Source organism: Eptatretus burgeri, chromosome 16, assembly GCF_056783735.1.
Source record: "Eptatretus burgeri isolate ZD-2024b chromosome 16, Ebu_testis_v1, whole genome shotgun sequence".
In the NCBI taxonomy this organism is placed as follows: Eukaryota; Metazoa; Chordata; class Myxini; order Myxiniformes; family Myxinidae; genus Eptatretus; species Eptatretus burgeri.
Window position 1 is genome coordinate 919,891 of NC_140976.1, and position 26,893 is coordinate 946,783.

At 44.2% G+C, this 26,893-nt stretch overlaps 2 protein-coding genes across 2 annotated transcripts in view; one reads left to right on the forward strand and one right to left on the reverse strand.

Annotated features, from left to right (window-relative positions):
- The first annotated feature begins 321 nt into the window (after nt 1-321).
- LANCL3 (LanC like family member 3) lies at nt 322-7,495 on the forward strand. Its single transcript, XM_085859747.1, has 7 exons — nt 322-571; nt 1,614-1,843; nt 2,500-2,676; nt 4,172-4,295; nt 4,959-5,159; nt 5,307-5,514; nt 7,126-7,495. The coding sequence occupies exons 1-7, from the start codon at nt 436-438 to the stop codon at nt 7,280-7,282; spliced, it is 1,233 nt and encodes a 410-aa protein (XP_085715873.1). The 5' UTR covers nt 322-435; the 3' UTR covers nt 7,283-7,495.
- Nucleotides 7,496-8,308: 813 nt separating this feature from the next.
- LOC147010302 (uncharacterized) overlaps nt 8,309-26,893 on the reverse strand; it is a 26,991-nt gene continuing 8,406 nt past the window's right edge. Inside the window, exons 2-7 of the mRNA XM_085859746.1 lie at nt 26,174-26,334; nt 25,001-25,202; nt 14,788-14,952; nt 12,993-13,115; nt 10,146-10,281; nt 8,309-10,036 (exon numbers count right to left, since the gene is read on the reverse strand). Of these exons, the coding sequence (XP_085715872.1) occupies nt 9,349-10,036; nt 10,146-10,281; nt 12,993-13,115; nt 14,788-14,952; nt 25,001-25,202; nt 26,174-26,334 (1,475 nt within the window). The 3' untranslated portion in view covers nt 8,309-9,348. The remainder of the gene's footprint in view (nt 10,037-10,145; nt 10,282-12,992; nt 13,116-14,787; nt 14,953-25,000; nt 25,203-26,173; nt 26,335-26,893) is intronic.

The window sequence follows — 26,893 nt, forward strand, 5'->3', positions numbered from 1 at the left end:
ACCTCCCCCCACCCAACAAGTGCACCTGATACACTTTGTCAATTGAGCGAGAAACACCCTCGACTCTGCAAATCGGTCTTAAAATTCATGAGGGTAACGGAGCCAACAGTATAAAGTCGGTGTTTTTTTTGTATTTGACTGAAACCGATGAGGTTGGTGCGTGGCGTTTATAGATCCTCACGGCTCTGATGACACCAGCAAACAGGAAAGGAAGACGACGAAGAAGAAAGAAGAAGAAGAAGAGAAGAGAGAAGAAAGAAGAAGAAGAAGAAGCGAAGAAGAAGAAAGAAGAAGAAGAAGAAGAAGCGAAGAAAAGAAAGAAGAAGAAGAAGAGGAAGCAAAGGAAGAGGAGGAAGAAGAAGAAGAAGAAGCAGATTCCGAAAGAGCTGTGATTCGCGCCATCAGCAAGGCAAGAGCTATTCTCAAGCAGACAACATGCTGCGTCGAACCAGACGATTCCCGAACCCTTTCCATGACTACAGCGGGTCGATGCCCTCTGGGACGAGCACCGAGACCGTGCTGAACTCCGTGCGAGAGATCGTTGGGCGAATTTTGGCAAACACCTCAGATCGTGAGTTTTGTCCTGCGATGTAGATCTTGCACGTCTGGCACTTAATGACGACTGTCAAACAACTGATATAAACGCTTGATCTCCTTCCCTTCCATCCCAACCCCCCCCCCCCCAACAAGGCTAACCTCCCTCCACCCCTCCCCCCCAACAAGGCAAACCTCCCTCCACCCCTCCCCCCAACAAGGCTAACCTCCCTCCACCCCTCCCCCCAACAAGGCAAACCTACCTCCACCCCTCCCCCCAACAAGGCAAACCTCCCTCCACCCCTCTCCCCCAAGGCTAACCTAACCTCCCCCCAACAAGGCAAACCTCCCTCCACCCCTCCCCCCAATAAGGCTTACCTCCCTCCACCCCTCCCCCCAACAAGGCTTACCTCCCTCCACCCCTCCTCCCCCTCCAAAAAGGCGAAGCTCCCTCCTCCCCAACAAGGCTAACCTCCGTCCACCCCTCCCACCCAAGGCTGACCTCCCTCCACCCCCCCCCCCAACAAGGCTAACCTCCCTCTTCCCCTCCTCCATGGCTAACTTCCCTCCACCCCTCCTCCCCCAACAAGGCGAACCTCCCTCTACCCCTCCTCCACCCCTCCAACAAGGTTAACTTCCCACCACCCCCCAAGGCTTACCTAACCTCCACCCCCTCCAACAAGGCTGATTTCTCTCCATCCCCCCCCAAGGCTAACCTAACCTCCACCCCTCCAACAAGGCTCCCTCCACCCCCTCTCCTCCCCAAAAAAGCTAACCTCACTCCAACCCTCCCCCCCACAAACAAGGCCAACTTTGCTCCACCCCAGCAAGGCAAACCTCTCTCCTCCAACCCACCCCATAAGGCTAACTCTCCTGCATTCCCCCTACCCCATGATAAGGTTAACATTTCCCCCATATGTCAAAACATACACAAACTCAAAAGTGAACCCCACAACTGCATTTCGGATAACCCTGTCATGTTGGTGTGCGTTATAAATGAACTCCTCGGTGTTCGGAACAAACAGATCTCTGCAGTCGAGACCATCTTTGGGTTTCACCTGAAGCTGTCCTTTCCACAGGTGTGAACGAGTGCGATGGGGGAATGTACGTCGGCACGCCCGGCGTGGCGTACGCGCTCTACCGGGCAGCTCGAAGCGGCCTCTTTCCCACTTCCGAAGCCACAGCCTTCTTCGAGCGTGCGAGAATCCTGGCCGATGTGGCCGTCCACTGGGCAGATTCTGAGAGGGATCCCAAAACCCGCGCAGGTTTCCTTCTTGGTGGAGCAGGAGCTTATTTAGTATCTGCTCTGGTAACTTTCACTTCCGGTCGGTTTTGAAAATGTTTAATTGAAGCTGTGTCACCGGTCTCTCTGAACTGCCACTCCCTGCATGCCACTCCCCCTCCTCCCCGAACAGTCACCCCTCTTGAACGTCCATCCTTCCCCCATCCCTCTTTGGCCAGCCACACCCACCCCCACACTCCTCAATGAACAGCCACCCCACGCCCCTCTCAAATCAGTGCCCCCCCTCACCTCGACCCCCCCCCAATCCCACGTGACTTTCCGACCAGCCACACTCTTCTACAAACACCTAAATACACACCCCAATGCCCCTCTCCGAACAGCCATTTCCCTCACCCCATGGCCCTCTCCGAACAGTCAACCCTCCCCCTCCTCTCCCACCCCGAGCCCCTCTCCGAACAGCCCAAGTACGTGAATAATGCTGGTCCTCAAGCTGTAATGGTGGGAGTGACTGCAGGATAATGGCTCATGCACCATGCACATATTATATATGCAGAATTGTCCCGTGCTCTCACTCGTATCTCTTCAACACGTTCAGTCACTCTTCTCCCCTCTAATGTAACTGCCTCCAAATCCTTTTTCTTCCCTCATCACTACCTGCTATACCCCCACATCACACCACCCCACCCCACCCCACCCCACTTTCCCAACATCACCTTTCCAAGCTGAACAACCTTTGTGGAAAGATGGATGAAGTTCGGAAGTACGTAGATCGTTACGCGAGCCTGTCTCGCGTGTGTGAACCAATGTCGTTCTTGTCCTGTGGATCGGACGAGTTCTTTGTAGGACGGGCTGGATATCTCATGGGGGCGCTGATCTTGCAGCGGGACACAGGAATTGAGGTACGTGACCCTTGTAATGTGCAGGAAGTAACAACAGATGTTTATACCAACATAGGTTACACAACGCTTGCCATTGCAGTCACTAATTGCTTCCCAGGGTATTTGCACACATGTCTGAGAGTGGCATCAAGGTCAGAGGGACAGTAACATGAGGGTCAATAAGGTTGCTTGCACACACCTGGATATGGGTGCAGAAAGGTCATGGGGGACACCACCAGGCTCAATAAGGGTGCTTCCCCACACCTGGGTGAGTGTGGTAGCAGGATCATGGGGACACCACCAGGCTCAATAAGGGTGTTTCCCCACATCTGGGTGAGGGTGGTAGCAGGATCATGGGGACACCACCAGGCTCAATAAGGGTGCTTCCCCACACCTGGGTGAGTGGTAGCAGGATCATGGGGACACCACCAGGCTCAACAAGGGTGTTTCCCCACATCTGGGTGAGGGTGGTAGCAGGATCATGGGGGCTCCACCAGGCTCAATAAGGGTGCTTCCCCACACATGGGTGAGTGTCGTGGCAGGATCATGGGGACACCACTTGGCTGAGTTGCACACACGATTCGGTTGTTCTCGCTGTTTTTGAGTTGGATCTCTTCCTCACCGATTCACTGGTGTTGTTTTATAACCTGGGGTTCGCACTTTGTTCTTTTTAATTATTTTTAAAAGTAGGTTCTCCAGTGGGTACCAGCAGAAATGGTTTGGTACTCACGGAAATGTTTTTTTTTTTTTTGTCAGCTTCCAGCATGCTTGTCTGCTTTCCGAAACCCAACTCCGGTTTTTAAAAGTGTCTCATCTTTGTATGCATTTTACTCCTCTGTAAACTCTCTCAGAACGTCCACCCCAGACGAGACACTCGCAAGGCACTCTCTCTTTTTCGTTCAGGAGCGTCCAGAATCTCTTCTTCCTCCTCGCTCGCGTGTTCTCCTTAGATCTATTTATTTATTTTTTAAATTTTGCATGTTACAAGTCATAATTTCTGACGTTATAATTTATAAACTTAATTTTGTACACTTAAGTTTTGAAATCACAGCATTATACAAAAGAATTATCACAGAATAATCTTACCAACACCAGCTGAGAAACCCTTCCATCAAAAGCCTTTGTTGTGAGAGTATGCTTTGGAGCTTTTGGAGCAAAGTATGCGTTGTTTTTTTTTTTTTTAAACCACGTACGAGTTCCAGTTATGTGTACTCCTGTTTATCACTAAAGATCATGGAGTGAGCTCATTGTTTCCAACAACAAAAGGTGAGATGTGGGCAGGTCAGGTTTCAATGACTTGATATCTCGTTCTTTGTGCTATCGCTAATATGTTATCCAAATCCCTGTTTGCTCCACAGCTCGGTAACAATCATGGGTGAGATGATGTTGGGCAGGTGAAAGTGTTCAATGCATGAGTTAAGTGTTGAACATTCAAGATGATTTCCTGGTTTCTGGCCTCACTCCGGATGATTTTTTTCATTCCCAAACCTTACCTGGTGTCCTTTCCCTTGTGCAGGTGCTGCCCCCAAACCAGGCTGCTCTGCTGTGTCGGACCATGGTGGAGTCGGGTCGACAGTACTCGGCGCGCGTCCAGTCCCTATCTCCACTAATGTTTTCTTATTATGACGTGGAATATCTGGGTACGTTTGGAGGCTTTCCTTGCATATTGTGCAACTTTCTGCCATGTACCTGTACTCAGGTAGCAATTTGTGATCATGCTGAAGCCTGAACACATTGCCAAAAATAATTTTCTTACTTAAGTTTCATAACCAAGAAAACCATGAGAAAAAAAAAATCCTGACAAAAGGTTTTCTTTTTTTTGAAAGATTTTTCTTTGTAAGAAAATGTTTGGCATTGGACACCTTCCAATTGAAGTTTATATATTTTTTTTAATTGTATTTATAATTTCACTCCTTCCCTTTGTGTTGGATTAGATTTCCCTTCATCAGGGTGGCTTCATTTTCAAAGCACAAGGACCTTGGATCGTTGAATCCGCAGTTAGATATCATCATGGACTCGTCCGTCCTGTATGTGGAATGCATGTTCGGTAATAGATGAGAGACTCGGAGATGCATGCACAATGTCACCTGATGACATACAGGACAATGCAGTACATACTCCAAATGATAAAGATCTTTCCTGAAGGAGGGCCCTCAATCTTAGCACAAAGGGATTTAGGTGATCCCATGGTTTCCAGCCACAGAAGCACTCTTTATGACTTGCCACATTCTCCTGCAGTGTGGACATCACATGACTTGTTTGTGAAAGAAAACAAACTGTGCAGTTTCTTTTTCCCTGTTTAGGTGCGGCACATGGCCTGGCCGCCATATTGCAGGTGCTTCTGCTTCATGAGAAACTGCTGTCGGAAGCTGAATGCTCCCTCGTCTGGGCCTCCGTCGACTTCCTCCTGATGCTGGAGCGTGATGGAAACTGGCCTCCTGTTATGTGTGAACAGATTGGGAGTGACGACGATCAATTGGTTCATTGGTGCCACGGTGCTCCAGGTCATGCTCAATTTGTAACAATCCGTTATTTATATTTATTTATTTTAAAATCAAATTGTTTAACTGATTCATGGAAGTATTTTGCCTCGTGCCAACAGTTAATCAACTCTTCCTGAAGTGCACTCTTGACTTCTTTTTTGCCTGCAGGCGTCGCACTGTTGTTTGTCAAAGCGTACCAGCTGAGCGGTCGGCCGCAGTACCTGGCTGCGTGCGAAAGGGCTGCGCAGTGCGTTTGGAATAAGGGATTGCTTCGCAAAGGGCCTGGGACATGCCACGGAGTCTCTGGCAGTGGTTACTTGTTTTTGGTGCTGTACCGTTTGACACAAGATCCCAAATACTTTTACAGAGCATATAGGTTGGTGGTCATTTTTATGTTACCTATAACTTTCATCATTCATCACCAAAACGTTTTGTGCACAGTGGCAAGCAGTCATTCCCCACTTGGGGTCACTTTTTGCTTGGCTGCATATGTACATGTAAACGGTATACATGATCATAGTTTAAAACACAGAATGCTAAACCTTAATTTGTTGAAAGAGGATGAATTAGTTAACTTTAATTCATAAAGTCCCAGTTGAACAATGGATCTTTTGTTGTTGCCTGGAGTGGTAGTTTCTTGATCACTCATTGAAGAGCCTTTTGCTTTTGATAAACGAATGAAATAGTTTAATATAATTGGCAAGCATGTTATTGGCTCAGTGGTTATGGTGGCTGGTTTAGGATCTCAGGGTCCTGAGTTTGAGCTCTGTTGGCTGCTGAATCAACACCAGGTGGGGTTGACTCAGCCTGTCATCCTTCTGAGGTCGGCGAAACGAGTACCAGTGTACTGGTAGAGGGGCACAGCATTAGCGGCACAGTTGCACCCCAACAAAATTTTAGCTGCCATACGCAAGAAGATTATGTACTTGGCTTACAAAGGAATCGTGAGAGACGGGACATTTCCAAAACAAAGGGAAGAACAATGGACTGGCCGTTAACACTGAAGAGGAATAATGGAACGGACGTTTCCAACAGGGAAGGGGAAGAACTGATTGGCCGTTTACAACAGTAAAGAGGAAGAATGGACTTGCCTTTAACAATACTTAAAGAACAATCGATCAGAAGTCTATGAATGGACTAACAATTTAGAATACTGAAGAGGAAGAACAATGTACTGGATGTTTGCAACACTGAAGGGGAAGAACGAAGATGAATCTTGGTGTAATTGTTGAGCAAAAATAAAGGAAAGGTAGGTGAAAGTTTTTTTTCTGCCATTGAGCGTTATTCCAAACTGAAGTGAAAATCAATTACCCTTGCCGAAGGAGAGGGAATTTTTTTATTGCATTTGGATCCGCTTGCTTGCTTGCTTGTTCGTTCGCACAGAACTTTAGTGTTTTTCTCTGACTGCTTGGCAGATTGAGAATTTTCACCATTGGTGCGACTACTCATGCAGAATGTTTCAATGATTATGATGTCATAGGTCATGTGGTGTGGTCGCCATGCTGGAAAAACTTTGGAACTCTATCTCTGAAACCGTACAAAGGGAAAAAATTGAAACTTAGTACATAGCAAGTACTCATGGGAAACGAGTGCTATGTCATAGGTGCCTTTGTTATGTCATAATTGCATATGAAGAGCGCTACATCCGATCAGTATGAAAATGGTGCACAAAAAATTTGATGTCATCGGTCACATGATTTGGTAGCCATATTTAAAAAAGGCTGACCAAATCGAAGCAACTTTACACATATGACCGACCGCCTATCCATGAGGTCATAGGTCACATGGTTTGGCAGACATTGGATTTACCCTAAAACCCATGAAAATGCACCACTCCAAAGAAGTCCTGGTGAGGGTCTGCAATCTCCTATTGCTCTTTGTTGTTGTAATTGTTAAGAGGACACGGTATTCATTTGCATGAAGTAAGTGGCATCGATCATGAAATTTGTGCATCCTTTGGTCTGAAGGTATCTTTTTGATTCTCAAGGTTCATGGAGTTCATGTTCACGGAAGAGTTTTGTCGTGGTGCTCGCACTCCAGACTCTCCGTACAGCCTGTTTGAGGGCCTGGCCGGGACCGCTTGCTTCCTGCTCGATCTGATAAAACCAGACGGAGCCGAGTTTCCTCTCTACGCCACCTTGTGATCGTCTGCACGATGTATGTTAAGCGCAGAGGAATAATAAAAAGATGGCAATTATGGTTTAAAATATTCTAAAAGTACTTAAATGGTACCAATGAATGCCACCTTTTGGTGAAAGAGCTGGAATAAACTTGATAAATCATCAAAATTCAGATTGAGAACTAATGCTAAATGACTTGTTTTTAAAAATAAACAAAGATTTCAAGCATTTTATAAATTAGGTCAAGTACTTGCTTTTATTTCTGATTGCAGACCTGAGTTCCTAAATTTTAAATGTAACTATTCAAAAGAAATACTTTGAGTACTTAAAGACATTTAACTTGTTTCCATCAATACATTGACGAGTTCAAAATACACAAATTAAGCTTCTATTGAAATTGTAGATGAGGTTGGAGTGGTAAAAGGGTGGTGGGGACAAATCCAGGTGCAACCCACTGAGTCTGACCTCAGGAGAGTCGTACCAAACACTTTGGAAATGGGACGTGCTGCATTTAGGGAATGGAGCATGGACATACCCCCATAGGTCAGCATGCAATGGAGAAGAGGAAATAATTCCCAGCTGAGAATGGAGAAAAGTGATGGCATTGCTAGTACCCAAAGTGCTATGTGAAGTGACATCACTTCCAAGCTCACTGGCTGTGTTTGTCTGAAGCCAAGTTGGGTGGTGGTGTGTGTGTGATGTTGCAGCTCTTCCATAAGCGTTACTCCATTTTAAAGATAAACCCCTGGAAAATTGAAGAATTCGTCACTATCTACATCGGGACCCATGGTTCTTTGCTCTATGACCCTGTTTATCCTCGCTCGTAACAAACTTCAGAGCTACGCATGCCAGCATGAGCAATAGTTCACATGGGAATAGAAAACAGGAAAACCAAAACCTCCTCGGTTACCTGAGAGGAATATCTTTAATGTGATGCCTCTTAACCTGAACACAGTCATCATGAATTTTGCACACATCACTCCCATTTCTCCATTTGCAAAACCCACTTTCAACATCAGCTGCTCCATGAGTACAGTCTTTAAGACGAGGAATGAAAAAATATTTTATTTAAAAGCACGAAAAAAGTGAATAAAAGAAAAAGCCGACAAATTCACAAACTAACCCTAACTCCAAACATTAGCAGATAACAAGTTTGCATTTGCTTGAGCCAAACTGAAAATATTTAGTCAACAACCTTCAGCAGGCTGCTGTCCCATCACCGAATCACAATTGCGATGTTGAGATGAATGAACACCGTGCAGATGCTCCGAACATTACAAAGGAGTCTTTTGCTGGGAGGATCAACAAAAGCAAATAACCATATCTCTATCTAAATTCAAAAGTGGACAAAACTAGGAACTGGCTAACTTATACACAACTACCTTTCCCATAAGAAACAAGTACCAGAGTGAAGTTATGAAACGAGTACCAAAGCATAGGAATCCATATTGGCAGCGAAAGCCAAATCGATCGGCGAAAGAAACCCCCGAAACAAATCGCGCAATGTTGTTTCTTACAGAGCAACCCGCATACATTGTTGGCACAAAGTTAAATAAAAAAAAATCAACGAAAACAAACATCTTGTTACAGATTTGTGCATTAATATAATCAGCTCTGAGTGTGTCAAATGTCACACTACAAAAGGGAATGTCCATGTACATCAAAATCACATGATGTGAACATGTATTCAAACCGCATACTAAGCATCATTTGGAATGTAAATACAGAGAGTATAAGTAACAGAATAAAATAAATCAAATTCCAAACGCCTTTCCATTCAAAGAAACAACAGAATGGCTCCTTTCCCATAATACACGGGTAAAATACGTGAACGGCACAGTTGCACTTGCGTAATCACACCGGGGTGGCATCACTGGCTTAAGCCACATCATTGGTTCTAAGCACGACGGCAACCAAGCAAGTACAACCGTGTGGTTTCACTCGAGGTCATCATCAAAAAGGCAAGATGAGCAATCGCTTCACCCCAAAACGACATGATTTTACCATTAATGATCAACAATCATCATTATACCATTACTATTTTGCCAAATCCACAGATTCAATGAATATGAGACACCCTCAAGTCATAATCAAATAGCTATATCATTAATGACTTCATCATTGAGCATTTTTTTAGGCTTTACTGGAGGTTTTGGGACGTTGTTCGGCCGATTACTCGAAGCATTTTCAATAAGGTTTTCTCTCGAATGTGTGCGTCTTGGATTAGTTTCAGAATATTTGTCTTGGTCATCAGAAAGATACTCTTGAGATCTAGTACGGCGTGGGTGGCCATAATCGCCGTCACCATCATCCCGACGCCTATCATAATCGTCCCGACGACGGTCATAATCGTCCCGACGACGGTCATAATCGTCCCGACGACGGTCATAATCGTCTCGACGACGATCGTCATCACGGTAGTTGTCATCCCGACGACGATAGTCATCACGGTAGTTGTCATTCCGTCTACGATCGTCATCACGGTAGTTGTCATCCCGACGACGATCGTCATCACGGTAGTTGTCATCCCGACGACGATCATAATCATCCCGACGACGATCATAATCATCCCGACGCCAATCATCAACATAGTCGTTGTCTTTCCGACGCCGATCATAATTGTTACGGTTGTCGGTATCACGATGTCTGTCGTAGCTGTCAGTGTAACGATGGTCAGAACGCTCAAAGTCCTTATCCACATAATTGGGATCACGATCTTCAAAATCTTGATGGCTTGGTGGAATTGGACTTCTGTCCTCTCCTCTCTCGTCTACCTCACTTGAGGGTTGGGATAATGGAAAGCAATGATGAAAAGGTCAGTGGTATGTTTCAGTGGCTGAGCTGTGATGCATGATTCAGTGCAGGGAACCGATGGTGTTGTACTTACGTCATTGAATAATAATTATCGTCTTCGAGTTTTTGATTTCTCCTCCTCACGCAACAAATGACCACAGCAATGATGATGATCAGAAGGAGAAGCCCCCCTGCAATTCCAGCCATGTACAGCAAGGCATTGCTTTTGGCTGGTGGGACAAGGCACAGTCACAAAGAAAACCCTTGATTCTCAATACAAGTCGAATTTCGCTAATGCGTTACAAAAGCGTGACAGCCGGTCAGAAAAATCATATTCAAATAATTCCGCTCAATTCGTCACTTCTGGAATCATTTGATACCACATTTTTGGGTTTCATTCATTATAAACGCTTCCAGTCACTGGAAAACGAAGAAAATTTTGAATGTTCGCCAAAAAAGTGGGGTTAACGTGCGTCAGGTTTGACCGAAATATGAGGGGATAAAATGCCGTTTTTCACATAATAGCAGAGATATCACGGCCATTACGGGCTTCTTCATCGGAAAACAATGACGTGTTGTTTGTGCAGTGCCACTAGGCACACGTCTATAGAGTCATCACTTCTGTTGTACCTCGTTCACGTGACCTGCAGACCACTTTCACGTGCGTCAGAAATTGACAGACCTGCATCATCTGTTTCGTCGGGCATTGTTTTTCATGATCGGCCATAAATAGAGGCGATTCATGCAGATCGGTATACTACAATTACGATGTAATACATATAATTGATATGTTTATTGCAATGCAGCTAAATAGTAAAGCTTATCATCATTTATGCTCCCCCGTGAAACTTTGACGGACACATATTACACACGTGAACCGAGGAAACATCGCTCTGTACGAGCAATTCATCGATCTTTTCAGCGAAACGTGTTGCAGAACAAAGGATTCTGAACATATTCTCTGGGGGAAAGGCGATTAATATACGTATGCGAATACGGCTACTAGGGGTATGCAAATGCGTTCTATGTGGACGTCACAAAACTAGTTCATCGGAATCAACGTTTTTCGGAACAAGATATGTAAAATCGGACAAACGATGAATTTCGATGCCGCGCACTTTATTACGGACGTGTCCTATGATATGTAACTACGTAGTGGGAATAGAATATTCGACACTGGGCAAAGGTATCCAAAAAAAAAAAAAGAGGCAAAATTATAACGTACCGAATTCCATGAAGGCAATGTAACGCATTAGCAAATTTTGACTCGTATCAGACATCAGTGCTACAATAGTCTCGTTAGTATGATTAATGGAACCAAATGGCATTTTATCACCAGTCTCACAGTCAAATCTCAATAGTGTGAACAGCAAACTACCGAAGGGTATCCATGCATTTGACTCGGTGTTCAACTTGCATGCAGTTGTGTTGTGCAGGTAGTGTGAACAGCAAACTACTGAATGGTATCCGTGCATTTGGCTCGGTGTTCAACTTGTGGTTGTGTTTCGAAGGTAGAGGTTGTGTTGTTTAAACCAATCGATATCTTTCTCTGGAAAGAAAGAGCAAGTGAGGAGAACTTACCCATATGCTATGATGTGTTGGAATGTGAGCAAGAACACCGTTATTGGATCAGAATGCACCAGAACAAAAGAGACAGTAGGAAGAAAGGTGGGGGGGGGGGGACACCAACAGCAGAGTTGAATGATAAAAGAGGGAGACTTGGACAAATAATGTAAAGGGGGAGGAAATAGGGTTAGGGGAGGATGCATAGGATGGATAAAATAGATTAAGAAGATGGATTCCATGCTGGTGGTACACCACCAACTCACAGCATCCCCTTCCCTTTTCTAACGTCAATAAACTTAACCTAACATTCTAACATGCAATGAATTTTCACAACCAAATGTTGAGAGGTGTGCATGCTAACCGCTAGGGGAAAGAAGGTGAAGTGATGTTTCAGGCATTAACTTTTCAAAGCAAGAGAGGGAGGCCTCTGACTTGAAGTCTTAAGTTTCCTCATCTCCCTACTCTCTTCCTGTTTGTTTATTCCTTTATTCATTGCGTCCAACTCTGACCGCACTGTATATTGCGTTTTTACACTCGGTCACCTCGCTCTTCCATAAACAATAAGAAAAAGCAATCTGAGATTGCAGACCCTCGTCAGGACTCGTTTTGTGTTGTGTTTGTGTTCTGGTGTGTTATGTAATTAGAGACAATGAGAACTGCCACTTTATAAATGTTAACTGATGCATCACAGCAGTGATGACTGGTTCAGCCATTTCAGAGATGATGATTTTTGAAGGTTTAAAAAATTTTTTTTAAACAATATGGCTGCCAAATCATGTGACCGATGACATCAAAAAAAAATTGAAGACCATTTTATCCCTAGATGACCCTCAATTTTCATACTGATTGGATGTAGCGTTCTCCAGGTGCAATTATGACATCATAACAAAGGCACCTATCCCATTTTAAATAAATTTTAAAAATCACATTCCCACGAGGAGTATTTGCTCTGTGCCAAGTTTCAATTTTTCCCTTGGTACTGTTTCAGAGATGCAGAGGTTCAAAGTTTTTCCAAGATGGCTGCAATATCACGTGACCTATGACGTCAATTATTAAACATTCTACATGAGTAGTTGCACAATGGCGAAAATTTCATCTCGATCCGACAAACAGTTGTGGAGAAAAACACAAAAGTTCTGTGTGGACAAACACAAACAAACAAACAAACAAACGGACCCAAATGCAATCCCCCCTCCTTTGTTGAGGGTAATAAAAAGGATGATTTTGGTCCCAGGAATAGGCAGGCACGTGCTCACGCACGCACGCACACACCTCAGTTGATCCATCAAAGGTATTTAGCCAAACACAGAGAGAGGCACACAACGATCAAAACCGACGATGTTCAACATAAAACATCTTCAGCGACAGAACTCACGGTAAGAGACGGTCATTTTGAAGTCGGATGACATCTTGCCCATCTTGTTTGTGGAGGTACACTGGTAGATTCCATTGCTTTGAAGGGACAGGTTCTTCATCGTAAGAGTTCCAGCATCAGGGTCTGAGGAACAAAGGGAATTACTCATGAAAACCCATGTATTGAGAAGAGTGTGTGCACACACCAGAGATGTCAATACGTCACACTTGAGCCAAATCCAAAGTACCTCCCAATTCCCGAGGGTCAAGTCCCACGTTTACTTATAAACCGAGTGGAGTACAAGCTCTCAAGGAATTAAGACACACGGCTTCATTTTGCAATGGTTGTTCTGAAAAGCTGTTTAACTTGAGTTTTTAGCTCGCTTGTTCGAAGAACAGAGAGCTATAGCGATACTCCCGGCGTGAAAATGTTAAAAGTTTTTGGTGCAAGTTATTTAGAAGCTTGCCATTCATTCAATATGTGTATGAGGATGCTGATATTTGGCATGGAGGTTCCGTTGGGGTATACTATTGGTGTAGTGAAGTTGAAATTAACAAATATATATATATATATATTTTTTTTTTATTTCAACCTAAGATGGTGTCAAAGCCACCCAATGCTCGCCTGTTTATACTAGATGCTTACCATTCATTTAATATGTGTACTAGTTGACTGATTACAATATACAAATACATATATTGCTTTACAATTATTTGGATCAGACTTCACTGCAATGCTTTATAAAAAATATTATTAGACAAGTCTTTTTAAAATGATAAATGTATAAGCAGGCGAGCATTGGGTGGCTTTGACACCAACTCTGGTTATTTGTTAACTTCATGCAGTGGATAGTTTTTGTTTTGTTCTGAGTAAAAATAATTTATGTTAAATTTACTTCACTTGAACAGATGGACATGACATTAGTAAAAAAAAACGTGGAATTTTTGTGCCACCCAACCGAGCTTTTTTATGACTGAGCTCTCGAATTTTTATATCTTCGTGAGACCACTTTGGGAAAGTTTACCACCATCATGAATCAATTAAAAGCACACAAGTATAAACCAGCTGGGTGATTGGCAGTCAGCACATGCATGCAAGGAAGGAACAGGTAAGGACATTTTACTAATTCACTTGTATATTTATTATGTACTCTAAAATGAAGCGAAAAACTTATTAACCTCAGTTGACTTTTAAAATCACATGCTTTTTTATGTTTTCCTTTTAAAAATAAATCGTGGTATCATTTATCACTGACAAAGTTTAGTTTAAACAGTGCAAGTCACCCAACATATTTCAATCACAAAGTCTTTTTTTAATCAGATTGGGACGTGCACGGGGTCACATATCATAGGCCAAGTTTCAACGACTGTGCACGGGGTTACTGATCGGGGGCCAAGTTTCCCTGAGTCGGTACAAATGTTCATGGTGTGAATAAAGTTGTTTCCCACATTGGTAAGACTGGTGCTTTCCACTTGGACATGGTGTGCTGTCTGGAGAGTGGAAACTCCCTTTAACCTTTGTGGTGATCGGTGCGCGACCCGGCGGCCGTGAGCGCTGCACATGTACATGGTATATGTCAGACAGAACCATACACACCCGTGACTGAAAATAATTTAAAATACGTTTGAAACCTCGTTTTAATTTGATGTTTAGTCAACGATTGTTTTCCGAACACTGTGAACAAGTCATTATAAACTGAAGTCCCCAGACATCAAGTCCTAAATCCGAGTCATATGTTAATGTCGTCAAGTGGAAATATTTTGCACCTCAAGTTGCCAACTCGAGCACAGATAACCCAACACATTTTCATCCAGACCTGCAGTAACTTTTGGTGGCATTGCAACCTCCTTGTCCGGGTCTTCAAACCGCTTCCATTCATAGTGAGGTTTCGGAGCTCCCTCTTCAGATTTGCAGGTCAGAACGATGTCATGACCCAGGTCAGGGGGACCTGAAGTGGAGATTATAGGGAGGGAAGGAGGGACTGGGAGAGAAGATGATGTTTATTGGAAAATTATGTGAATATAATTAAAAAGTGAATTAGATGAGAGGCAGAAGAGTGCATATCACTTACAAAGCACTGCACTCCAACAGTCCAGAGACAATTCACATACCAGAAAGACATGCCTCACTGTTCTAGGCCACGGCTCAAGTTTTTTTATTTTTAATTAATTTTAATTTTTTCCAAACAAAATCAAGCCTCGTGGAAGAGCTAGAAAAGTGAATGGATCAGGACACAACAGAGCAAAAGGAACAGTTAAAAGGAGGAGGAGGAACAGCAGAGTTAAGGGACAAGACTGAGGCAGATTTGGACAAATAAGGGATGTGGGGAGGACCCTTGGGGTGGATAACAGGCGTCCAGAAACAAATTCTCAGGAAGGACAAAATGGAAATTTGGAAGGAGGTCGGATTGGGGTTGGATTAAACTGTAGAAAAGATCATGGTATTGCATTGGGGACGATCTGAGATGGTGGTGAACAGCTGTCTTGAAGACCTGAAGGGAAGACTAAGATTAAAGAGGAAGTGGAAGAAAAAAACAAGAGGAACAAATGAGTGTAGATGAGCAGCGGTCCTGGATTTAGGTAGTTTCACCAGAAGGAAAGTGTGTGTGTGTGTGTGTGTGTGTGTGTGTGTGTGTGTGTGTGTGTGTGTGTGTGTGTGTGTGTGTGTTCGATACAACTGCCTTTTCTCAGATCAACCATTATCCAATGAAAGATGTACGGATGGTTTCACATGGTCATTTCTCTTGACAATCTCCACCTTGTTGACGTACTTTTTGGAGGAACATCCCCACAATCTTTTACATTACCTCCACCACCAAAGTTGGAAGGAGGTAATGTTTTCACCTCTGTCTGTCGGTTTGTTACTGTTACTTGCGAAAATCGAAGATTTTTCAGGCATATTGGTTGGTCTTGTGCTTTATTCTGTTTGTATGCCAATCACCTGCAGGTCACAATTTTAAACCGATCTTCATGTAAATATGCATATGTATGTATGTGTATATATATGTATGTAAATATATATATATATATATATATATATATATATATATATATATTATACACACACTGATGAGCCAAAACATTATGACCACCTGCTTAATATGCAGTTGGTCCCCCGTGTCCCACCAAAACAGCGCTGACCTGCTGAGGCATGGACTCGACAAGACCCCTGAAGGTGCCCTGTGGTATCTGGCACCAAAACATTAGCAGCAGATCCTTCAAGTCCTGTAAGTTGCGAGGTGGAGCCGCCGTGGATCGGACTTGTCGGTCCAGCACATCCCACGGATGCTCAATCAGATTGAGATATGGAAAATTTGGAGGCGAGGGCAACAACCTGAACACTTCTTCATGTTCCGCAAACCATTCCCGAACAATGTGTGCAGTGTGGCAGGGTGCATTATCCTGTTGAAAGAGGCCACTGCCATCAGGGAATACCATTGCCATGAAGGGGTGTACCTGGTCTGCAACGATGTTAAGGTAGGTGACACGTGTCAAATTGACGTCCACATGAATGAACGGACTCAGGGTTTCCCAGCAGAACATTGCCCAGAGCATCACACTCCCTCCACCGGCTTGTCGTCTTCCCACAGTGCATCCTGGTGCCATCACTTCCCCAGGTAAACAGTGCACACAAACAGCCATCCACGTAATCTAAAAGAAAACTGGACTCATCGGACCAGGCGACCTTCTTCCACTGCTCCAAGGTCCAGTTCCGATGCTCGTGTGCTCATTGCAGGCGCTTTCGAGAGTGGACAGGAGTCATGGGTAGTCTGACCGGTCTGCGGCTATGCATCCCCATACGCAGCAGGGTGCGATGCGCTGTGGATTGTGACATTCCTCCCATGACCACCATTACAATTTTCTGTGACGTGCCACAGTAGACCATCTGTCAGTTCGGACCAGATGGGATAGCCTTCGTTACCCTCGCACATCGATGAGCCTTGGGCACCCAATACCCTGTCGCCGGTTTGTGGTTTGTCCCTCCTCGGACCACTGTCGGTTGGGACTCACCACTGCTGACCGGGAGCACCCCACAAGCCTTGCCGTTTCAGAGATGCTCTGACCCAGTCATCTGGCCATAACAATTTGGCCCTTGTCAAAGTTGCTCAGGTCTTTACTCCTGCCCATTTCTCCCACATCCAACACATCAACTTCAAGAACTGACTGTTCACTTGCTGCCCAATATATCCCACCCCTTGACAGGTGCCATTGTAACAAGATAATCAATATTATTCACTTCACCTGTCAGTGGTGAAAATGTTTTGGCTCATCAGTGTGTGTGTATATATATATATATATATATATATATATATATATATATATATATATATATATATATATATATATATATATATATATATATATATATATATACAGTACATATATTATATAACATACGAGGTCCGTCTAAAAAGTAACGGGACTGCGCCTGTTGTGTGCTCCACCTACACAACTTGAATGAACGGGTTGCCTCACAGACTTTCACAACATTCCATCACTATATATGATTGGTGATGGTTGACTGTGCTCATTGTGTGATTTTTTTATAGGTCGTGCTTTACACGTTGTCTAGTCTGAGTCGTCACGTTATGAGTCGTGAGCAGAGAGCCAATCTGAAGTTTCTTGCCAAGCTTGGCTTAACACCTTCCGAATCCTTTGCAAGTCCACAGGGAAGAAACGATGTCATGTACACATGCATTTGAATGACACAAGAGTTTCAAAGAGGGACGGAAGAAGTTTGAACACAATACATTGTCTGGAAGACCATCAACGAGCAGAACGGTGGACGACATCGAGCGTGTGAAACAGATGGTGCACGCAGATCGTCAAATCACGGTGTGGATGATTGCTGAGGAACTTTCCATCAACAAGGACACTGTCGAAAGCATCATCACTGAAAATCTCGAAATGTGCAAGGTGTGCTCAAAGATGGTCCCCAGGCTGTTGTCCGAGGACCAGAAACAGCAAAGTCACTGTCTGTCAAGACATTATCGAGCGCCTCGAGGACGATCCAGACCTGCTCGGGAGAGTCATTACTGGTGATGAATCGTGGATATTTGAATACGATCCCGAGACCAAACGGCAGAGTCGTAAGTGGAAAAGTCCGGCATCACCAAGACCAAAGAAAGCAAGGATGTTGAAGTCTAAGGTCAAGGTGATGTTCATCGCGTTTTTTGACATCAAGGGCATCGTCCACTTCGAGTTTCTACCACAGGGTCAAACAGTGAATCAATACCTGTACAAGGAGATCCTCCAGCGCCTCATGAGATCAGTCCGGGACAAGAGGAGGGATCTGTGGGAGAACAACACCTGGGTGCTCCACCATAACAACACCCCTGCTCAGAGTGCCCCGAGCATCCGACAGTTTCTGGTGGAGAGGAACGTGCCAACTCTGGAGCAACCCCCGTATTCACCAGACTTGGTCCCTTGCGATTTTTTCCTATTCCCCAAGCTCAAGGGGATGAAAAAGGGGACCCGATTTCCTGATGTGGAGGCCATCAAAAGGGCCGTGATGACGGAGCTCCGGAGGATTCCAGAAGAAGCCTTCCGGGGGTGCATTGAAACGTGGAAGAAGAGGATGGACAAGTGTGTGAGACTGGAGGGAAACTATTTTGAAGGGGACAAGCTGTGATTTCAATATATCTTTTGGAATAAAATTTCTGTGATCAGTCCCTTTACTTTTTGACGGAACTCGGATATATATATATCTCTGGAAAAAAATGAGACCACTCCAAAAAAAATTTAAATCAGCATCTCTACATGTATGGCAGCCATTCCATTCTGGTGTCTGTTGAATTCCAACACAGGCACACCTCATTCTACTTCATGAGGTACTGATTCGGTGATCACCTGAACTGAATCTTATTTAACAAGGAAAAGTATAAAAACCACTGCTGTGGTCATCACTATCCTCTTACAATAGGACCAGCTGGATGGCAAAAACAGTGCTAGTTGTACCTCAAAAGTAATTGGAATCAAAAAATAACTATTGACCATGCCAAAAGCGTTGAAAAGAAAAGTTTTGAGTGAGGAAAAGAAGGGTTCAATTCTGGCTTTACTGGCAGAGGGATACAGTGAGCGTCACGTTGCTTCCATGCTTAAAATTTCAAAGACGGCGGTTCATAAGAACAAGGTCAAGCAGCAGACATTGGGGACAACAAAGCTACAGACTGGCAGAGGGCGAAAACGACTTTCCACTGATGGGGATGACCGCCAACTCATTCGAATGTCACTCAACAACCGTAGGATGACATCAAGTGACCTACAAAAAGAATGGCAAACGGCAGCTAGGGTGAAGTGCACAGCGAGGACGGTTCGAAACAGGCTCCTTGGGGCAGGGTTCAAGTCATGCAAATCTAGAAAAAAAACCCTTAATCAATGAGAAGCAAAGAAGAGCCAGGCTGAGGTTTGCAAAAGACCATAAGGATTGGACCGTAGAGGACTGGAGTAAGGTCATCTTCTCTGATGAGTCCAATATTAAAGCTTTGCCCAACACCTGGTCATCTAATGGTTAGACGGAGACCTGGAGAGGCCTACAAGCCACAGTGTCTCGCACCCACTGTGAAATTTGGTGGAGGATCGGTGATGATCTGGTGGTGCTTCAGCAAGGCTGGAATCGGGCAGATTTGTCTTTGTGAAGGAATCATGAATCAAGCCATGTCCAAGGTTGTCCTGGAAGAACACTTGCTTCCTTCTGCTCTGACAATGTTCCCCAACTCTGAGGATTGGTTTTTCCAGCAGGATAATGCTCCATGCCACACAGCCAGGTCAATCAAGGTGTGGATGGAGGACCATCAGATAAAGACCCTGTCATGGCCAGCCCAATCACCAGACCTGAACCCCATTGAAAACCTCTGGAATGTGATCAAGAGGAAGATGGATTGTCACAAGCCATCAAACAAAGCCGAGCTGCTTGAATTTTTGTGCCAGGAGTGGCATAAAGTCACCCAATAGCAATGTGAAAGACTGGTGGAGAGGATGCCAAGACGCATGAAAGCTGTGATTGAAAATCAGGGTTATTCCACAAAATATTGATTTCTGAACTCTTCCTAAGTTAAAACATTAGTATTGTGTTGTTTAAAAATGAATATGAACTTGTTTTGTTTGTATTATTTGAGGTCTGAAAACACTGAATCTTTGTAGTTATTTTGACCAGTTGTCATTTTCTGCAAATAAATGCTCCAAATGACAATATTTTTATTCGGAATTTGGAAGAAATGTTGTCAGTAGTTTATAGAATAAAACAAAAATGTTCATTTTACTCAAACACATACCTATAAATAGTAAAACCAGAAAAACTGATAATTTTGCAGTGGTCTCTTAATTTTTTTCAGAGCTGTATATATATATATATATGTGTGTGTATATATATATATGTGTGTGTATATATATATATATGTGTGTGTATATATATATATATATATATATATATATGTGTGTGTATATATATGTATATATATGTATATATATGTATATGTATATATATATATATATATATGTGTGTGTATATATATATATATATATATATATATATATATATATATATATATATATATATATATATATATATATATATATATATATATATATATATATATATATATATATATATATATATATATATATATATATATATATATATGTGTGTGTATATATATATATATATATATATATATATATATATATATATATATATATATATATGTGTGTGTGTGTGTGTGTGTGTGGGGTGTGTGTATTATGTCTGGCTTCCTTATTGGGACTATGGTACAGCAATGGGTCTTTATTTTGATTGCTGTCGGAGACGATCGAGAAAATGTTACCTTTCACCTCCGAGCCACATCTGTACACTGCTTCTTGCGAATTAACAGTGCCAGAATCGAGAGAAGTAATGTGGCATGGCTTGGCTGTGTGTAAGCAAAAGCCGTGCATGATTGCCGATTGTCCAATGATATTGTTGCAATTTGGGAATCGCATCCCTCAAAAGCAATAGCAACAATCATACAGCGGTCCCGAGACAGTTATTCCATTAATGTACGTTCAGATAGTCCCTTCCCTTTTGTCTTGCGGGACAACGGAACATTGCGTTGTGTAAACTTCATAACTCGGTTTGATTAAATCTCTGCACTCATTCCTATTCTTTTTTCCACTCTTATTCATGAGGTAAATCCCAGCCATGTGCGCCCTAAGCTGTGAGATGGGTCCTCAATGAAGGCCAAGCAGGCATTATGCCGGACACCCCTCTGCAGAAATCACAGCCTGCCAAACGCACATGCAGCAGTAATTTCCACCCACTGGACAGAAGGTGCACCCACCACGCCGCCCACGCTGCACGGAACACGAACCGAGGAAATGGGAGAAAAGGCATCCTAAATGCTGACAACTTGCAAAGTGCACGCGGCCGTGCCATTTCAAAATCCACATTTAATAATTATATCTATCTTCTTCAACTCAACCCTACATACAATAATTGTATCCAATCCTTTCCCTCAATTCTCCGACACAGATCAGGGCTGGCACAGTGCATCCCATTGCCTCTGATAGCCGCAAACACGATGCTCGATGGCGGGCAGACCCACGCACTGCCCACCACGTGCTTAATGGCGGACCCACGCGCTGCCCACCACGTGCTTAATGGCAGACCCACGCGTAATGCATGGGGCATGCTCGATGGCAGACGGACCCGCGCGCTGGCCAAGTGTTCAATGGTGGAGTCGCGCGCAGCCCGTGATACTTTATCATCGTACAGAACGGGCCATGAGTAACACACATCTTTGGTCGGGTCTGCGCATGGGGTTACAATAACATCTTATCATTAGTCTTCGCTCACCGCGACGGCAATAAATGTCTCCCGCGGATGGCAGACATCCTCCTGCACGTCCGTCTCGATGCAGCTGCTACCAGGCAGAGGCATGCTGTGCGGCCAGATGGCTTGGGTCGTGTGGTGCACCATGGAGCAGGCACATTGAACAGCGTCAACCGCGGGTCACCAGGGTACAGCCCGGGGTTCGGTGCAAAGCGATTCATATCACGGGGTTCGTTGCAAGGCGATTCATGTCGCGGTGCTCGGAGCAAGACGATTCCGCAGCTTGGAACCATCTGGCCGGAAGTGAAGTGGAGCCGCTTCCAGTCATGGTGGCTGGCACGTGTGCTGGCCGAGGCCCAACCAGAGCGCCCGATTTGTTCCAGAAGAGCAGAAGTCGTCGTTCGAAAGTCGTCGTCCCCGAATCGTTCAAGTGTCGTTTGTGTCGTTGTTCCTCCTGGCCTGGAATTCATCTTCAACCATTCACTTTCTGACTCCGCCTTTCTGCACCAACTCGTTGCTGACTCCACCTTCTTCACCACTTCACCCTTCTCCGCCAACTTGCTTTGGACTCCGCCTCTCTCTCCACCCATTGGCTTTTGGCTCCACCCAAGTCCCTCCCTGCACACCGGATGGTCGTGTCTCATTCTCTGGACCGATGCCAGCAGCACGAAGCAAGAGACGACGCGCCATCTATCAAGGAAGTATCTCTCAGCGGAGCATCCCCCCAAAACGTATTGGTGGCGCGATCGGGCAATCGTGCAAGGTATTGAGAGACCATTAGCCTCATCTCCTCTCCTTTTCTTTTCATCAACTCCTCTTCATCAGGGTGTGTGTGTGTGTGTGTGTGTGTGTGTGTGTGTGTGTGTGTGTGTGTGTGTGTGTGTGTGTGTGTGTGTGTGTGTGTGTGTGTGTGTGTGTGTTTTGTCCTGGCGCCTGTCCTCGTTTCAGTTAAGATTGTACAATAATTATATTGAGATAACTCTGCTCTGTGTCTGCTTTTGTAAGTTGCTTGTATATTGCCGCACCTCTCACATTTCCTCCTATTCCTGCTACAGACAACAATAAAAGCTATATCCACTGTGCCACATACCTTTCCTTGCCTGCCTGTTAATAACTCCCTTTGTAGAAATGTTCCCAGCTCATTTTCGTCTTTTATTTAATTGATTCAGCATGGTCCATATCCTAATCTAGCCAGGACTTTATTCCCAACAATCCGTTCCTTTTAGCCGGTACGTCCTTGGCAGTGTTGCTCGGCTGCATCCGATCCGGTAAAGTGATCCGATTCAGACAAGGTGTACTGAGGGAATGTTCCCCGGTAATTAAATCACGTGATTAATTAGGTAGCCTGGTTAAGCGATAGACGGGAGGACCCTCGGTCACGAGCTTCAGTTATTGACGTTTACGGTCAGTTAGCGACCCACCGCGTCACGGAATTATCCATGTGTGACGGTCTGCAATTCTGGGGAGCCTGGTGGGAACCTGAGATAGCTTCCCCCCTGGTGGTCTTCTCACCCGACCTCCGGCCCGCAACAATAGATTGTGTGATGATCACATGACAGAAAATGGTAGGGGGAAGGGGAGTTTCACAGGCACCTTGTGACCTCCTCCTCCTTCTACCACCCCACACTACCCCCCCCCCCCAGATGTGGGGAATGGGTAAGGAAGAGATAGGTAGTACTACAAGTAAGAAAGGAAGAACACAGGGGACATAAGTGGAATTTGAGGGAAGAAAAGGGTGTTGTGGAAACCATTCCAGGAGCTGTCAACATTGAGAACAGAAGTGATTGAACAGTCCTTTGGAGAGATTGTCCCCACAGGGTGGGCCCAGTTGATCTGAAAAATGCCAGGCCCTTTAGTGAATGGAAAGGGAGTGGGGTGGGGGGCTTGATCATATCATAAAAAAATCCAAATATTGCATTGGAGTCATCAAGAGGAACCTGAACAAGCAAAGAGCAAGGATGGAGTCACAAGGAGGAACCTGGATAGGATTCGGGTTTCAGCCGCTGCCGAAACAATTTCACATCATATTTTAAACTTTAAAGGGAATAACTTATGGCAAGAGGTCAGTTGTTTACGATGTCAAAGCACATACAAATCACCTGGTTCCCTTTTATTCTGCCTATTTGTCCTTCGTAACAGTCTGAACGCCATATCGTTTTCATACAGTACTCCAAGAGGTTCATAATTTACATGGTGATACACAAATAAACCAATGTCACCCACAGGGTGACCCGTATCTTGCCAAAAGGTGACCACGTGTGACTTCTTTAAGGTCACACTGAGGTGAACAGAGCTGCTATCCACCAGGAGCGACTCCTTGAGGAATATCTGCCTACGAGAGATTCCGATGAGAATCGTTCTACAGAGTAACCATGAAAAATATGCGTTTGCCTCATAACGTCACCAAATGACGTCATAATGTCTCAAGCTTGACATATCTAGAAAGCACTCATCGAGGTGTTCAATTTGAGGTACTCCACGATATGGTTCCTAAAACTTGAAAATTTGAATTTGGGGTCAAATATGTTTGATCTTAGGCGTTAACCATGAAGGCCAATCGCCACCAAAAATTAATCAGCTGAGCGCCAGACCATGAACTATATTCCCATGAAGTTTGAAGACGATCCGATCAAAATTAGTCAAAAAATAAGGGTTTCGTCGACTTCCCCGATTTGTGACAAAATGACCTTGACCTTTGACCTTGACCTTCAAAATTTTATGCACTGAAAGGGACCTCTATAGGCCTCTGATATGCAAAGTTACAAAAATGTCCAATGATAACTGTGCTCTGCAGAATTTTTTATACGTGATTACAAACAAAAAAAAAAAATAATAATAATAAAAAAAACATACAAGCTCACGAACATATCTTGCCAAAACGAATGAAAGGTCGCACACCAAAATGGCGTTTGGATTTAACCCTACACCAGTAAAGTTTCACCCAAGTAACCAATGAGCCACTCATTACCAAGAAGTTGTTGTTTGGTAATGATGGGAGCGAGTTGTCCCTACATTTGGCCATGGAATGGTAACATGGTTAAATGCAAGCCAGAACACTCACAACCAAAGAATGGCAATGTTCACTCAGAAAAAGGACATTCAGGTTCTTCCTTTTCATACAAATGGAAAAACAAGACAACAAAAAACACCCCACAAAACTACATTTATATTCAAGCATTTATGCAGGAATACAACAATCCAAACTTACCTTCGATAACACTTACCAAGCACAATTAGTTCGAGTGTGTCTGTGTCTTGTCCCTCTAAGTCAGGAACATTTGTAACTGTACACGTGTAATCCCCATTGTCCTCATTTACAAGACCACGAAGGCGAATGTCAGCGATACCTTCCAGCCAACCACCCACAAATGCCACTCGGTCTTTGTAATCGTTCATCACGTAGGGTTTCCCTTGAAATATAATCACCTGGGGACACATCGAGGAAACAAAACAAAAAGGTGATGAACCATCTGTGCAAGATTCACTTTGAAAACTCAAACTTTTGTTTTTCCCTCATTGTAAGAGTCGAATTAGAGCGAAGTCTCCGAGTCGATGGAACGTCATCACGAAGCCCCACACTTCCCACCAAAAGCAAAGTTGAAAGATGGCAAAAAGTCTCACCAGGAATGACCCAATATCAAAATTTCAAGTAAAGAATGCTTTTTCCATTTTGACCCCTGTGACCCCAACTCCCCACCCCCTGGGGTGACATTTCATGGTTCTTCCAATGTTGATTGCATATACAGTTATAAAATGTGCCCGTAATTGACCTTTTGACCCTGCCCCAGGAGGCGGGACCAAAACTGAAATTGCTGTCGCACCTCCATGCCATGTGGTGACCATAACTACCAAGTTTGGTGAATTTCTGCCCAACCGTTTACGAGGAGATAGTGTGACGGACAGACGGAGCCGATTACAGTGTCCTCCGTTCATGTCAATAAGCATGGGGATCATAAAGTGTGTGTGACGTCATGGTGGAGTAATGATGCACTGCACAGCAGACAGCCACGCTGATATGATGCTGTGCATTCAAAGCCTACGAGTTGCCATGAGCATGCTCTAATATTTCCTTATTACATCATTCCCAATATCCAAAATGGAGAGTTATATATTCATCATACATAGAAAGGTAGGTAATATGGTGAGTAACAAGTAACCACACAACCCCAATCCCCAAACCAAGGGGTTGGGGGGGGGGGGGTAGTGGAGGAATGGGAAAAGGCATGGGGGGGGGGAGTTATCATCAAATGGTGCATATGTGGTGCGTGCTACATTAGAATGCCATCCTGTGGGAGACCAGCTTCCCAAATGGATCCACACGTGGACACGCAACTCGACAGTTGCTGAGAATGCTTCTTTATGGAACGCTTAATAACGAAGCGCGACGCACGTCTCACCGAAACATCTTCTTCTTTGTTGGGGATGATCTTGCTCCATGTAATGACGAGTTTTTCCCTCCCGTGATAAGTTGTCTTGTACTTGCATCCCAAAATGATGTCACCATGTAGCGAGGCCTCCACAACATCCTTGGTCACCTTCACATTGATCCCTCTTACCCCTTGCGAGACAACAGTGTGGGAACAGAGCGGCTCGTATAAGAATTGATAGTGCAATACCAACGAGATCTTGAATAACCAGGACTTCGATGCAAAAACTCACATTGAGCCGTTGCAAATGTTTCAGGAACTTCACAATGATTTGGAGAGCTGAACATTTTTTTTCAGTTGAAATTTTAATAAAACACCAAGAGAATGGCAAACAAAATATTTTACCATAAAGCAACACTTCGCAAAAATAACCAATGTGTGTGTTTCCAAGTGTTCCCACAATTAGGCCGAAGCACAAGGACCATGCCGACATCTCAAACAGGTCGATGCATTCACTGGTTTAAGCACCTCTCCTCCAGTCCCACTCAGCTGTTCACTCTCCACTCTCAGCCCTCTGACCCTATGTGGCTCTTCCACGATGTACGTGTTCCTCCAGTAACACCTCCTGGTGAAACTCCGAAAAATCCAGACTTCCCACCCATCTCCACTACTTTTGTTACTCTTTTCGTTTCTCAAGTATGTAGAACTTCCTTCCCAAAGATGTTCAATTCCAATCTTCCCTCCATGGCT

Coding starts and splice junctions, on each gene's coding strand:
- LANCL3 (XM_085859747.1), top strand. CDS start 436: ATGCTGCGTCGAACCAGACGATTCCCGAACCCTTTCCATGACTACAGC. Junction 572..1,613: donor TTTGGCAAACACCTCAGATC/GTGAGTTTTGTC, acceptor TCCTTTCCACAG/GTGTGAACGAGTGCGATGGG. Junction 4,296..4,958: donor TTATGACGTGGAATATCTGG/GTACGTTTGGAG, acceptor TTCCCTGTTTAG/GTGCGGCACATGGCCTGGCC.